Here is a 15,680-nt window from a genome sequence, read left to right as displayed (position 1 = left end):
TTTAAGGCCAGGCATTGTCCCATGGCCTCCACATGCACCACCATATACTGCATCCACCCAAACACAGACAGAAACGATGACTTTACTTTTTACTTTGGTTTTATATTACTTTTGAAAAATTCTGTAATATAACAAAATTGAACAGAGCTATATTTAATTAAAAATTAGAATGTAAAATTTGCTAGGAGAATGATAAACCAAAATTTAAACAAAAATTGATATATAACTATCCCAAATGGGGGACATACACCAGAATGCCCATGCTAGTAGCCCAAGCTCCTACTATGGAATAACTGTCCTTAAATACTGAGATCAGAGGTGTATTCATCTATCTTCTACTCTGCTATATAAAATTATGTAACTTTTATGAGGAAAAATAAGTACTATATATAAGAGAATGAATTCATAATATAGAAACAAAGCCAGGCAATGGTGGCACATACCTTTAACCCCAGCACTTGGGAAGCAGAAGCAGGAGGATCTCTGTGAGTTCAAGGCCAGCCTGGTTTACAGAGTGAGTTCCAGGACAGTCCAACGCTACACAGAGAAACCCTGTTTCAAAAAACCAAATAATAATAATACAGAAACAATGATATTGGGGAATGGGCTTTAATGTTCTCATAGATATCAAATAGCAGGTTAACAATAAGTCATGATTACAAAAAAGAAAATCAAGGCATCTGAACTAATGAAATCCGAAATTGTTGCAAAAGGGGAAAAAAGTTCTTTTCAATGCAGAATGATGAGGTTTATTTTTAACGTATCAACGTTTTCGGCGAGTCTGGAATCTGTAAATAGCCGGGGAGTTCACTGTTTCTTTCTTTACCTTCACCTTCTTAGTTTTATCCTGTAAGGGTAGAAGGTGACCAGTAAACATAAGTAGGGTCTCCTGAAGCAGCACAGTCAGTAGGCTAGCTAAGGGGAAGTCCGACAGAGCCCTCCTCCAAGTTCAGAAGAGCAGGAGCCACCCGCTGCAGGAGCCACTTAACTCCTGGAGCACACAGAACGCTACCAGTTGTCAACAGTCCTTGGGAAAACTGAGGCGAGAGCAGCTCAAGTAATTATTTTGTTTAAATTATAAATTTAATTCTCTCTCAGAACCCTAGCTGAGAAAGGCCAACCTAAATGATCTGCAAGGCTGAAGAATCTGACATTTAGAGGAATGATAATACGAAAGAGCTTCTTAAATTCCTTGGCTCTGCTACTTCACTGCACAATGCTGTCTATTTTTAAACACCCGTGAGTGGCATGCACTGTTTGTTAACCTGTTTAAATGTTACGGGAGCTGCTCATAAGCTGTAGAGTCCACACGCTACCTGATCCCACCCTCTTCTGCTCAGGGCACTGACTAACAACTCTTATTACCTTCTTAATCAAGGAACCTTTCTACAGTGTCAGAGCAATAGACACTGGCTCAAACCACTGCCCCAAAGGAGCAGACATTTCACTGCTGTTGATTTACACACAGCCGAGATCCAGTCTCAGTTAAGACCTTTATAAGAAAGAAAGAGAGAGAGAGGGAGGGAGAAAGGGGGAGAGAGAGAGAGAGAGAGAGAGAGAGAGAGAGAGAGAGAGAGAAAGGAAAGAAAGAAGGAAGGAAGGAAGGAAGGAAGGAAGGAAGGAAGGAAGGAAGGAAGGAAGGAAAGAAGGCAGGCAGGCAGGCAGGCAGGCAGGCTGAAGGCTATCTCTCCTCACCATTAGATCTTTGCGGGTTTGGATTTTCTGTGCAACCACGAACAGCTTCTTTTCCCGGTCAATTCGCTGCGTCAAGCAATCATACTGCCTTTGTCTTTCTTTAGCTATCCTCTACAGAATAAACATACATTTAAATAAAACAATTAACAAGACGAAGGAGTTCTTGAGTCCAACTACAATAGTTTCACCAGTCCCCCTTTTTTTTTTTTAAAAAAAAATATTTATTTATTTTATTATTATGTATACAACATTCTGTCTGTGTGTATGTATGCCTGCAGGCCAGAAGAGGGCACCAGACCTCATTACAGATGGTTGTGAGCCACCATGTGGTTGCTGGGAATTGAACTCAGAACCTTTGGAAGAGCAGGCAATGCTCTTAACCACTGAGCCATCTTGCCAGCCCCACCAGTCCCCTTTTTATTCCAGACTCAACTCAAAATGCCCACCATTAAGACGCCCACTTTAAAGCCAGAACACACTAGGAGTGAAAGTATGTGTGGAAACTACCCTATCAAAACCTGTCACTTAGCAAATGTAGAACGATACCAAAGGAAAAAAGTAAGGGTAGATGGTTTGCCTAACGGTAGTCAGGACTGTCCTGAGGAGCCCCCACCTCCAAGAGTGTTTGTTCCCAGAGGTCCACTAAGTGGTCTCAGTTACCAGAGCTGAGGGCAGCAGCTGCCCAGGACTGGACGCCTGCAGAAGTGAACAGAGCAACAGAAGGGCCAGTGATGGGCTGTGTGCTGGGGCCAGAGTCTCTCCGTCTCAGTCTCACAGAGCAAAGGAGAATTTTCAACACTGAGACCCAAGAAGACGACTCACCGGCTAATGACTCCTCAGGACTATTGCAGTCCTTACATTCCCGAGACTTGAAGCATCTGAGAAACTAACAACTTTGGCTTCTTCTTAGAGATTGCACACAGACTGAGTCTCACTTATCCATAATGCTTGGAACAGAGTGTTTGGATTTCATATTTTGGGGTGTTTGGAATATGTGCATGTACATGAGTTTAGGGATGAAACCCAAGTCTAAATAAGCGATTCATTATTTTTCATATATTCCTTATATACACAGCCTGAAGATAATTTTACACAGTATTTTTAGCATGCTTGCATTTTGACTGTGGCCTATCATATAAAATCAGGTGTGCAATTTCCCACTTGTATCATATCAGCACTCAAAACATTGTAAAACTTTTAAAGGACTTCAGATTTTACTGTTTTGAACTACCTGTATGTACATATATGCAGAAACCTGTACATACATACATGTACACAATTTCAGTGTGGGGGGGATGGATGTTCACAGACTTCAAGCCATTCACAGACTGCAGCAGCTTCTTGATAAAAATAATTATGCTTTAAACAAAGCAATGAAGTGAAACAACACTGGGCAAAAACGGCAGGCCCGAGCCCTCTGGGTTTGTAGCCACTCTGATGGCAGACCATCCTTTAGGGTCGACACTGCCCTCGGAGAGGACTACAGTGCAAAACCACCTGAGAAGTGTCGGTGACCCGGCTGACTGAAAACACAACTAACCAACAAACAAGGTCATCACAAGAACCCCTCGGCCAGCTTCTCGGCCGGCAGTGTTACGAACGTAAAGGGGCCTAGCACTGGGCCTCAGACCAACAACTCGCCAGCTCGAGCAGAGTCTCACAGCAGTGGTTTCAGACAGCTTTTGTTTTCACTTTATTGCACAGACTGTCAAATTTATGGGATTACCCAATATAGTCAAACTAATTAGGGGTATTTATATTACTAAAGCAAGTTTAGCTGCCTCTGAGCAAGAGGAAACTGCTGTGAAATTAAACATTGGAAGCAAAACTGATGCGGTGTAAATGATTCAAATCAAAACAGAACAGCTGTCTGCTTCAAACACATTGACAGCATTTTTTTTTTAAATGAATCAGTCAGAAGTGAGAGTTCAACTCCAGAAGGCTCTAAGAAAAAGCCTGTCATCTACACAACCCAGTCATGTGATAGAAAGCACCATAAGGAAAAGTCAATACAAAAATCTTGGTTACAAACGAGTAATATGAAAACATTTTAATATGCGTATTCACTGAAAAAGGTTCTAGATCAAAGCACTACATGCACATCCCTAATCTTCAGTGTTCCCTCCCTGCTCTGCATTTTCTAAGCGTCAGCAAAGGATGCACATGTTAAAAACACAAAGGACCAGATCAGAGTTGGAATTCAAACCCAAAATCAAAGCTCCTGACCACTATGGAACACATCCTCCAAAACAAACAAAAAAATCCACTTCCACCCCATCACCAAATAATCTTTCTACTTTATCTAGACAGTTTTTGAAGTTTTCCATGAATAATTATAAAAAATACAGTGGCAAAAGAAAAAAAAACCACAAACAAACAAAAAAAACCCAAACTCCCCCAACTCCCACCTGAATGCAAAAGAGATGCATACCTTGAGCCGAGTCTGAGGGGTAAGGCCTTTCACTTTCTCCTTCTGCAAGGTGTCTATCCTGGGTCTATTGAAGACCCTGTCGACCAGTTCTGGGGCCGTTTGCAAATGAGTTGCAATATCAAACCGTTCAACTGAAATTCAACACAATCTTTAAGGCACAGGTTGTTGCTAACACCATACAGCACACAATGACATGGCAGACTATCCCAGACACCTTCAACATTTCATACCTTCCTTTTTGGTGTCAAAAAAGAACACGTGCTTGTTCTGTTGCTTCCCCTGGAAATCCAGCAGGTGGAGCTCTGATTTCAGTCTTTCGATTTTCTAGAGTAAGGACTATGGTTAAAGTGGGTTCTTCCGGAGTCTCAGAAATAAACTTTCAAGAACTTAGACACTTCCCATCACCACTGTCAGGCAGCAAACAATTCATTTCATTCTTTTTGATATTTTTAGGTACTGGCTTTCACTGTGGCATCGTCACACATGTCTATAATTATACTTTGTATAATGGTTTCATTCTTTTTTTCCCCCAACACAGGGTTTCTCTGTGTACCCCTGGCTGTCCTGGAATGCACTCTGTAGACCAGGCTGGCCTCGAACTCAAGAGATCCACCTTCCTCTGCCTCCCAAGTGTTGGGATTAAAGGTGTATGCTACCACTGCAAGGCAGGTTTTAGTCTTTTAAATGAAAGCACTTAAATTTATTTATCAAGCACTAGACAAGACATTGCACAAAACTCAATATTTAAAACATATGACAAAAATAAGCATTCTTAAGCTAACTGGTCCATAACCATGGGGTTAGAAACTGGCAGAGCCAGAATTTAGCCTACATCTCTCATTCTCAAACCTGAACTCTATTCCACCATGCTGATTATACTTCTAAATCATCACACCAAACTTGACATTATCCAATTGTTTCCTTTGTTGTTGTTTAAACCAGAGCCTCAATTTTTTAAAAAATTTATTTATTTAGTATGTATACAGTGTTCTGCCTGCATGTGTCACTGCAGGCCAGAAGAGGGCACTAGATCTCACTACAGATGGTTATGAGCCACCATGTGGGTGCTGGGAATTGAACTCAAGACGTCTGGAAGAGCAGACAGTCTTAACTTCTGAGCCATCTCTCTAGCCCTGGGCCTTAATTTTTAGAGCTGCTACCTCCCAGGTGCTGGAACTAGAGGTATACACAACCACAATCTGCTATGTCCTTTCTTAATTAACCAACAAAAATCCATCAGAACAAAGATGTGAAGGCCACCTTGGCTTCTGCGACCCTTTTCATCTCTATGTATTTGATGTCCTGAGTTCTCATCAGCTTTAGCTGCTCCGGTGTCACTTCTTCCTTGGCCTTCTTGATGACATGAACTCCATCCTAAAATTGAAGTTTAACAGATACAGTGTATAGCAGAGTACTATCATTAGTAAGCTGTTTGCATAATCCATGTATAAAGCAAAGACAAGCATGCACACTAAGAACTCCGGCCACTGACACCCACCTTGAGCAGACATGCCTCCATTCACTTACCCTTCAAACAAGAGGCTGGGGTGTACCGCTGGGGTACAACACTTTGTCTAGCATGCAGAGGTACTGGGCTCCATTTATAATAACAAAATCAAAACAAATAGAGGAGGAAAAAAAAAAAAACAAGATGGCGCAAAGAAAGGAGTATGCTGACCAAGAAAAAGACAGGCTGCCTTGGACCTCTCACCAGGAGCATCTGGTCCAAGTGGTGAAGAGTCACAAGGATGCTTCCTCGCGCAGCCTCATTCCCCATTATTTCCCAACACTTGGGGCTCTGTTCTGCACCTACCTGGAGCTTATCCCGAGTCATTTTATAGTAGAATTCATCTGGATTCTTTTCCAGAGCCTTCTTCCGGAGAGCTCTGAGGAAGTCTTGCTTTTTATGATAGTCACTGAAAAAACAAGTCAGGAGAGTTTCACTGCAGAAGAAAAACTATCCACACAGATGAACTACATGCATTTAAAAGTTCATAACCTGGTTGGGGGTGGGGGGAATCTGGACAGATGGCTCAGCCGCTAAAAGCACTGACTGCTCTTCCATAGGACCCAGGTTCAGTTCTCAGCACCCACACGGCAGCTAGCAACTGCCTCTAATGCCAAGATCTGACACCCTCACACAGGCCTACATGCAGGCAAAATACAAATGAAATAAAAGTAAATAAATTTAAAAAATTCATAACCTGGAGGTACATCTGCTACATCAACACTTAGAAGGCTGAAGCAGAAGAATCACAAATTTAAAATCAATTTGACTTACAGTGAGAGCTTGTCTTAAAAACAAACAAATAAACAAAATCCCTCAAAGCAAACAAACCAATGAAAATCACACACAAAAAGAATATATTAAAGAAACCCAAAGCAGGGCTGGAGAGATGGCTCAGTGGTTAAGAGCACTGCCTGCTCTTCCAAAGGTCCTGAGTTCAATTCCCAACAACTACATGGTGGCTCACAACCACCTGTAATGAGATCTGGTGCCCTCTTCTGGCCTGCAGGCATACATGCCAGCAGAACACTATTTAAAAAAAAAAAAAAGGAAGAAAGGAAGGAAGGAAGGTTAGTCCCAGGTCCAATTCCCAGAACAGACATGGCAGCTAACAACAGTCTATAACTCCAGTTCCAAGAGGATCTGATGCCCTCTTCTGGTCTCCACAGGCACATATCAGGAGGCAGAGAGAGGGGGATCTCTGTAAATTTGAGGTCAGCCTGGTCTACAGAGTGAGTTTCAGGCCAGCCAGGGATACATAGTGAGACCTTATCTCCAAAAATAAAATAAATAAATTTTTAAAAAATTAAAATCTGGGACCTACAGAAATCCATTTAATCATCACCACCCACCACACCAGGAGTATAAGAACCTCAGCTGACTTGTATGCTAATAGGCAATTACAAGCATTTTGCAAATGAAGTGCTAAAGAAAAGAATGGACATAATTGTTTTATAAAATGTTTTCATAGTTCCTCATCACCCACTCTCAGGCTCATGAATCCGTCTTTCGCATCTCCTCATTCCACACCATAAATAATGATGTAAGAGACTCAGCAAGTGGAATTTTTAGACTGTATCTTTCACTTCAAGAAAAGGGAGCAAAAGATTCAGCATTTAGTTCAAACACCAAGGCGGAGGCAAAGCAACACCACTATGAGAAAACCACATGGACAAGCCTAATGAAAAAAAAAATGATGCGGCAATTACCTAAGTACCGCTCTGTCTGAGCAGAGAGAAGCCTGGGGAGGGTCACGGGAAAATACCTAACAAGCTGCCAGAGATTTGGCTATTTTATCAACAACAGGAAATCACTTCCCTGGTAGATACATGGACACTTTAGCAGTAGTATGGCAATGCTGTAAGCTTTTTTGGCAGCACCTCTACCAGAAATACTGGACTCACTTTGCACGAAGTTTGTAATCTTTCTTCTTCTCCAGCAAACCCAGACGTTTTCGAAAGCCAGGCTAGAAGACAAAAGGAAAAGGACGCACTTAGTTCTCTTGGCAAACACAAGCTCAAAGCAACATGACACCTGACAGGAACAGGACTCTGTAGTACTCAGTAAATGTGTCCTTGGAGCCAGCCCACTAACCTGTTCCTCCCTCCTCCCCCTTACTAGACCCTGGCCAGGGATGAGAAGGCTCGTCCAGGAGCCAGACAGGTCACAAGCACCGCCATAGTAGCTTTCTTGGCCTATTAAGGACAGAGAGAGGCAACAATGACTCGGCACTAAGCAAGCAGTTGCCAGCTGTACTAAAATTACTACCAGGTTAATCCAAGGGCTTATAAAATACTATGAAGGGAAAACACAGTAACAGGAGGCAACTGTGGTTAAGGGAGCTAAATTTAGAGTTTTCGGACTCAGGTTCAATCCATGCTTTACCTCTTAATAATCTGTGACCTTGAGCAAATAAATCACTTAACTTCTCTGAGCTGTCATTTTCTAACTATAAAATAAGAGCAGTAAGACTGAGTAAATGGTACTTGCCTGCAATCCTGACACTTGGAAGCCTGAGGCAGGAGGATTGCAAAGGCTACATAGTAAGACCAGAAACAAAACAAAACAGAGAGCAGCAGAGGCAAAACCAAGTAAAATGAGAAATTATTCTCTCTGAAGTTCACTTCTACAATGTGCGGGGTTCCATGACTCTGTCTTTTTTTTGGGGGGGGGGGGGGGAGCAAGTTCGAGACAGGGTTTCTCTGTAGCTTTGGAGCCTGTCCTAGACCAGGCTGGCCTCGAACTCACAGAGATCCGCCTGCCTCTGCCTCCCGAGTGCTAGGATTAAAGGCGTGCACCACCACCCACCACCACCCTGCGCGACTCTGTCTTCTTTATAGCCTTCTACCATTACTCTGAGTGCTTAATGTCTGGTTAAATTGGTACATGTTTATAATACCAGAACTTGAAAAATGGAAACAAAGGGATGAGGAGTTCAAGTCCAGTCTAAGCTATATGAGATCCTGTGTAAATTATATGTGTCTATGTTAGATGCTTTTTTGACTTTTTGCTATGGAGGAGAGCTTAATTCTTTGGGCTACTTAACTTCTGATCCTCCTGCCTCCATCTGCAGAGTGCTGAAATTAGAAGTGTATGCCACCATGCCAGGTTTTTATTAGATGCTGAGGATCAAACCCAGACCCTCTACCTACTGAGTTACACCCCCTGAACTCTACTTACATCATCTTAACAGCTCACAATTATATACCGACTCTGTTCCAAAGCAATGTGCTATGCTTGTTACATACTCCTATTTCATCTTTATGACCATTACAAAAAAGTAAAGCATATTCCAGAAAGGGAATGACATTTAGAGCATGCATTCAAGAATGTAGAACCAAGGCTGGGGATGTACCTCGGCTGATGGATTGTTTGCCTAGCATACAAAAATCCCTAGGTTCACTCTACAGAGCCACATAAACCAGGCATTATGGCACACAACTGTAATCCTTGTACAAAGAAAGTAGGCAGGCTGATCAGAAGTCCAAGGTCATCCTTAGCTACATACACAGGAGCTATTTACTCTCTAGGAATGCAGAACCCCACCTTCTGCAGCCAGTCTATGCTTTTTCAGAGCCCACTATACTCTTTCTGCTCTGAAGAATGTTTATTTAGCTTTGGGTTTGGAAGCAGGTTATCATACAGCAGCTCTGGTTGACTTCAAACTCATGACCTCCTGTTTCAGCCTTCCAAAAGCTATGATGATGAGGATGTTCCCACCATATCCAGCTTTGTGCCTGACTCCACCCCCATCCCACCACACATCTGCCTTTTTTGAGATAGGTTCCCATTCCATAGCACAGGTTGGCCTGGAACCCACTATGTTACTTCAGGCAGGGCTTGTGAGCCTCCTGGCCTCAGCCTGTCGATTTGAACCGCTATCCCAGTCCTCTGAACAACCTTGACTTCTGGGCTGCATATATAAGTCTCTGCTGAACCTGGGATAATAACTTGGACGGCATTCTTACAGCCACCTTTGTCATCTCTTAATCTTTCAAGGGACAAAATAACCCAATGAGGAAAGTAACAAGGACAGCAAGACGGGTCAGAATGGAGATGTCTGCCACCTCACCTAAGTTTGATCCCTGAGGGCCCAGACACGGAAGGAGAGAAATGACCTCCCTCTCACTATCTTCTGACCTCCATAACGACTCCCCGGCATGACTTCCCAACACTCACACACCCATACCCATACAAACCATTAATAACTGTAATCTTTTTTTTTTTTTTTTTGGTTTTTCGAGACAGGGTTTCTCTGTAGCTTTGGACCCTGTCCTGAAACTAGCTCTTGTAGACCAGGCTGGTCGCAAACTCACAGAGATTCGCCTGCTTCTGCCTCCTGAGTGCTGGGATTAAAGGCATGTGCCACCACTGCCCTGTAGTAACTGTAATTTAAAAAAAAAATTAACCTGTGTGGTGGGACAAGCCCTCCGAGCACTCAGCAGACAAGGGGCAGCGGGGTCTCTGTGAGTTCAAGGCAAGCCTGGACTACAGAGTTCTAGGCCAGCCAAGGCTGTGAAACACTGTCTTAAAACAGACTCTTTTTTTTTGTAATTATTGTTATACACAGTGGTGGCACACACCTTTAATCCTGCATTTGGGAGACAGAGGCAGGCTCTATAGAACCAGTTACAAGACAGAGCTACACAGAGAAACCCTGTCTGAACAGAAAAAGAAAGAGAGATGCTTAGTCAAAAATGGGCCTGGAGAGATGGTTCAGTGGCTAAGGGCACTGGCTGTTCTTCCAAAGGACCTAGGCTCAATTACCAGCACCCACATGGCAGCTCACAACTATCAGCGACTCCAGTTACGTTTGTTTTATGTGTATGAGTGTTTTGCCTGCACATACATATGTGCACCACATGCATGCCTGGTGCCCTCAGAGGTCAGATAAAAGCATCAAGTCCTCTGAAACTGAAGTTATAGATGGCTGTAAGCTACCATGTGAGTGCTGGGAACCAAACCTCTCTGCAAGAGCAGTAAGTGTTCTTAACCACTGAGCCATCTCCCAGCACCCATGAGAGCTTCTATTTTTAATACAGCAAAGGGAGATTGGCAGCGAACAACAATGAGGTAGGGGTCTTGAAATCATGTGTGAATATACATGTGCATTACAGAGGAAGCCAGACACTACATGTGGAGCAGTTACACATTCACCTCCTCCACACGAATTTTGGAGAGCTTCCACTGCATCAGGACCAGGACAAAGGAAAACACAAGGAACCCAAATTCACAAGTGATTCAGGCATCGCCTTGAAATCCCTTTCTTCTATATTAATCCAAGTCAACTATTTGTGAGTGTGACTTTAGATGTGAAATTTAATCTCTTTAAGCATCAGGCTCTTAATTTGTAAGATGAAAAGCATCTAGCTCCTAAGGACACTGTGGGATTAGGAGACACTCCTTTTACAGCACGCACAGCTATTCCTAGAATGCTCAAAATGACCATTTTAGGCAGGATGTACTGTAATCCCAACATCAACAATGCTAAGGCAGAAGGATCACAAATTGAATTTGAGCTAAGTCTAGGCTAAATAGGGAGCTCTTATCTCCAAAAAAAGAAAAAAAATCACACACATTCAGTAGCTTTACCTTCAAAAGCAAACTGACCTACGAATTCAAAACATTCCAACACGATGTTCTATACCTCTACCATTTCCACACATGTTGCACACTTGGCATTTTTAATTTTGTTGTTGTTTTTGTTTTTCGAGACAGGGTTTCTCCGTGTAGCATTGAAGCCTGTCCTAGAACTCACTCTGTAGACCAGGCTGGCCTCGAACCTACAGAGATCCGCCTGTCTCTGCCTTGCAAGTTCTGGGATTAAAGGCATGCACCATCACTGACCAACTGTGTATGACTGTCTTACTTTCATATATGTTGTGCACCACTAGTGTGCCTGGTGCCCAAGGAGGCCAAAAGAGAGCCTCTAACCCCCTGGAACTGGAGTTACAGATGGATGTGAGCTGACATATCAGTGCTAGGACTTGAACCTGAGTCCTCTCAAACAGCAACAAGTGCTCTTAACCACGGAGCCAGCTCTCCAGGCCCACACCTGGTATTTTTAATGTGCTACTTCTTATAAAGTTACCTCCATTTTGTTTTAAGTTTTATCTCTTTTCTTTCCCAAGACTTATTTTTATGTGCACTGATGTTTTGCCAGCATGTATGTCTCTATGAGGGTGCCAGATCCCCTGGAACTGGAGTTACAGACAGTTGTAAGCTGCCATGTGGATGCTAGAAATTGAACCCAGGTCCTATAGAAGAGCAGCTAGTGCTCTTAAAGGACAACCCCTCTCCCCAGCTCCACCTCTGTATTCTTAAACACCTGATGTGATTTCCAGCTTTGCCATATGACAGCTCTAGCTGTCCCTCTCCAGGTAAATACTTGACCATCTGAGCCTCATTTCCTCAAGGAAATGTGAGGAAATAATAACCTGCTTCCCAACAGCTGCTCTAAGTGGAACGGCTGAGAGTCATGTGTTTATACTTCACTAAGTTCGGGCCACTGCCAGTTTTCGATAAGTCTGTATACAGTCTCGCAAACAAGATGTTAAAATACACTACCTGTGGGTAAAGGCATCTGCCGCCAAGTCTAATGACCTGAGTTTAAACATGAAGGCAACTCCCACAAGTTGTCCTCTGACCGCCACAAAGCTATGGCCCCAATACACACATAGTTAAATAAATAAAATACATGTAAGATAAACTTTTCAATACATGTATGATACTGCTTCCACTAAGCATACACCAAAATAAATGCTATTAAGCAGAAAGAATGTGTGTTTAAGAAGACTCAGAACACCGTGCAGTGGTGGCGCACAGTTTTAATCCCAGCACTAAGGAGGCAAAGGCAGGTAGATCTCTGTGAGTCTACAGAGCGAGTTCCAGGACAGGCTCCAAAGCTATACAGAGAAACCCTGTCTTGAAAAAAAAAAAAAAAGACTCAGAACTATCCCTTCTCATCCTTTTGGCTGAGATCAACTACAAAAGGACTTTTAAACTATTAAAAAGAGAGCCAGAGAGAGGGGCCTATATTCAACAGTATCAGTCAGTTGCACAGTTTCAGAGGTAATACCCTTTCCCTTTCTTCAGCCTCTGTACCACTGGTATCTCCAAAGGCCTTGTGGGTTGTTTATATGGGGGTTCTATTTGTTGTGACTGTGGTTTAATTTTGTGCGTATACATGACATCTGTGTATGCGGGTATATATGCCACTCCTTAAGAGTCCATTCTCCAAAGAGAGGTCAAGAAGTTGAAAGAGCGAGTCTTAGTATATGGGACAGTTTGGAGGGCAGAAAGGGAAGAGGACATGTTGTGACTAAGTTATATTCTCAAAATAAAAAGTTGAGAAGAGTCCACTCTTTCCCTCCACCTTTCTATGAGTTCTGAGGAGCTTACTCAGGTCACATGGCTTGTGCAGCTACCACATTTACTGGCTGAGCCATTTTGTTTTGTTGAGATACTGTCTCATGTAGCCCAGAGTGTCCTAAAACTTGGTGGATTATCCAAAATTCTTGATCCTCTTACCAAAAAAAGAAGAAGAAAGAAAAATATTTATTTGAGGGCTAAAGAGATGGTTTAACAGTTAAAAACACATTATTCTCTTCCAGAAGATCCAAGTTCACCTCCCAGCACCCATATCAGGCATGCTACAACTACCTGCAACCCCAGCTCCAGGGCGAGCTCCCACAGGCATATGTCGTCAAGTGCACACACCCACCCACAGACACACATGTACACACATAAGCTAACTTTTTGATTTAAAAAAAAAAAAAAAGCTGGCAGTGGCACACGCCTTTAATCCCGGCACTCAGCAGAGGCAGGTGAATCTCTGTGAGTTCAAGGCCAGCCTGGTCTACAGAGTTAGCCCCAGGACAATCAGAGTGTTACAGAGAAACCCTGCCTCAAAACACCAAAAATAAACAAATAAATAATAGTGTTTTTTTTTAAAAAAAAAAAGATGCATAATTGTGTATGTCTATGTGTATGACCAAGTGAGAGCAAAGCCTGTGCAAGCCAGAAGGGAGTGAAGAATTTTCTGGAGTTGGAGTTATAGGTACTTGTGAGTCCATGATGTGGGTACTGGGATTTGAACTCTGATACAGCAGTCAAGTGTTCTTAACGGCTAAGCCCTCTCTCCAGCTGTTAACGGCTTGTGTGAACTAGTTATGTGATTTTATTATGAGAATAATAATGGGGATGGTATGAGTCTGGATACATCTTTATTTCTATCACATATCCCCACACCGACACATTTTCCTTAGAAACGTCACAATTACTTATTCTAACTAACATCTCGTAGGGACTCCCTCGCTCCTTTCTTTCTTCCTACCGAGGACTAAATCTTGCTAGGCGAGCAGTTCACCACCGAGTTTTACGTCCAGAATGTTTTTCGATTTTTATTTTGAGACAGGTCTAAGCTGTTCAGGCAGGCCCTGACTCTGTGATCCTTCTGTCTTGGCCTCCTGAGTAGCTGCAACTACAGATCTGGGCTATCAGGTCCCCAAAGAGTTTGGAAATGGTCAAGTCACCCTCCAGAAGGGAGAAGGAAAGTACCACGATTTCAGGGTGAGGCACGTGACAGCTCTACATGAACCACAAATCCCACGCCAAAAGTTGGGCCCACTTTAGGAACACTTATCCTCGGTCACAACTCCAGCACGAGTCGGATGTGGGGAGTCGACAACTGCTGGTCACTGGGGAAGGCGTCTGACACGCCTCGCCTCACTCAATACCCACGGAACCTCCTACCCTAGAGAGTGACAATCCCCCTAACCAGGTCCCCAGGTCTCCCCGACAAGACACGCTGGGGTCAGGCCCCGTGTGTCGGGTATTTACGGAAGACAGATGTGCTAGCCAGTATCCAGACGCTGGGATAGCTGGGAGGCAGGGGCCACCGGCCGTCGCCCACGGGGCCTGCGCGGGCCTACCTGGCTTCGTTCTCGATGTTCCCGTTGCCGAGACTTAGCTGCCTTGCGAAATGCCGCCGCCATGCTTACTAGGGTCTAGAAAATGCTCAGCAAACTCCAGTACCGATACCACACTACCTGAGCAGCAGCGTCCGCCAAGACTACCGGAAGCAGGCCCAGACGCTTAAGACTTGCAGACTATGCAGGCTATCAGAAGCCTACTTTGCCGGAAATACATCTCCGCTCGAGCAGCCCGGACAGGAGGCGTCTGGGAGATGTAGTTTCCTAGATAGAGTCTCCTGATTACTTCAGCGTTCTCTCTTATTCTCCTGAGAGCGTTCACAGGTCCGGAGACCTAGCCTTCGCTCTAGCTGCAAATTGGTATCTGAGAACACGTTGCGGGCACTCCCCTCGGGCTGAGCTCGGCTTGCGTGTGCGCATGTGCTTTCACCTGCGTCTTGACCCTGGGTTAAAATCCTAAACAGAGCGGGCCGCGTTGGCTCACACCTTTAATTCCAGCACTCTAGACGGTTTCTGTGAGTTCAAAGCTAGCCTGGTCTTATACATAGTGATTGCCAGCCACGGCTACATAGTGAAATGAAACCCCGTCTCAAAAAGCAAACAAACAAGCAAAACAAAACAAAAAAGGGTAATGGTTGCACATTCCTTTAATCGCAGCACTCAGGAGGCAGAGGCAGACAAATCTCTGTAACTCGAGGCCAGCCTGGTCTACAGAGCTAGTTCCAGGACAGCCAGTGCTGCACAAAGAAATCCTGTCTTGAAAAACCAAAATGAAAAAAGACAAGAAATAAACAAAAACTAGAAATAAGGTGAGTTTTACAATGCACTAGAAATAACACTTTAAAACCACCTTTGGCTCTGCCACTGACCACTGATGGTTTGACTTTGAGCAGGTTCTTTGACTTTAACGAGCATCATTTTTCTCATCCATAAAGTGAAGATAATAATAGCTCACTGGTCTTGCTCACGGGAGTGTCAAGGGCACTGAGGTGCAGAATCATATCTGTAAGCATGCAGAAGAGAATCACCTAAAAGCAGTAAAGTTATGAGTCCTTCGCAACCATCAAAGACATGGCTGGCTGGCAGCCTTAGGGTGAGGTGGCACAGTGTGCTG

The 15,680-nt window shown here is 43.6% G+C and overlaps 1 protein-coding gene across 1 annotated transcript; it reads right to left on the bottom strand.

Moving 5' to 3' along the window:
* Positions 1–593: 593 nt before the first annotated feature.
* Positions 594–14,778, bottom strand: Utp11 (UTP11 small subunit processome component). Its single transcript, XM_048434481.3, has 8 exons — positions 14,567–14,778; positions 7,538–7,599; positions 5,940–6,042; positions 5,387–5,500; positions 4,357–4,450; positions 4,127–4,257; positions 1,696–1,806; positions 594–847 (listed from the first exon to the last, which is right to left on the bottom strand). The coding sequence occupies exons 1-8, from the start codon at positions 14,627–14,629 to the stop codon at positions 764–766; spliced, it is 762 nt and encodes a 253-aa protein (XP_048290438.1). The 5' UTR covers positions 14,630–14,778; the 3' UTR covers positions 594–763.
* Between the last annotated feature and the right edge of the window lie 902 nt (positions 14,779–15,680).

This window comes from Myodes glareolus, chromosome 3 (assembly GCF_982192425.1).
Source record: "Myodes glareolus chromosome 3, mMyoGla1.1, whole genome shotgun sequence".
Classification (NCBI taxonomy): domain Eukaryota; kingdom Metazoa; phylum Chordata; class Mammalia; order Rodentia; family Cricetidae; genus Myodes; species Myodes glareolus.
The sequence above is the reverse complement of the archived record's forward strand: the minus strand, read 5'-3'. Positions and strand labels throughout refer to the sequence as shown.

Bases quoted from the DNA above. Each gene is read 5' to 3' on its own strand.
- Utp11 (XM_048434481.3), bottom strand. From the start codon at position 14,629: ATGGCGGCGGCATTTCGCAAGGCAGCTAAGTCTCGGCAACGGGAACAT. The intron at 6,043-7,537 runs GTGAGTCCAGTA...TTGTTTTTTCAG, and splicing joins GATTACAAACTTCGTGCAAA to TGACTATCATAAAAAGCAAG. The intron at 848-1,695 runs GTGAGGAGAGAT...CTACCCTTACAG, and splicing joins AAACCCGCAAAGATCTAATG to GATAAAACTAAGAAGGTGAA.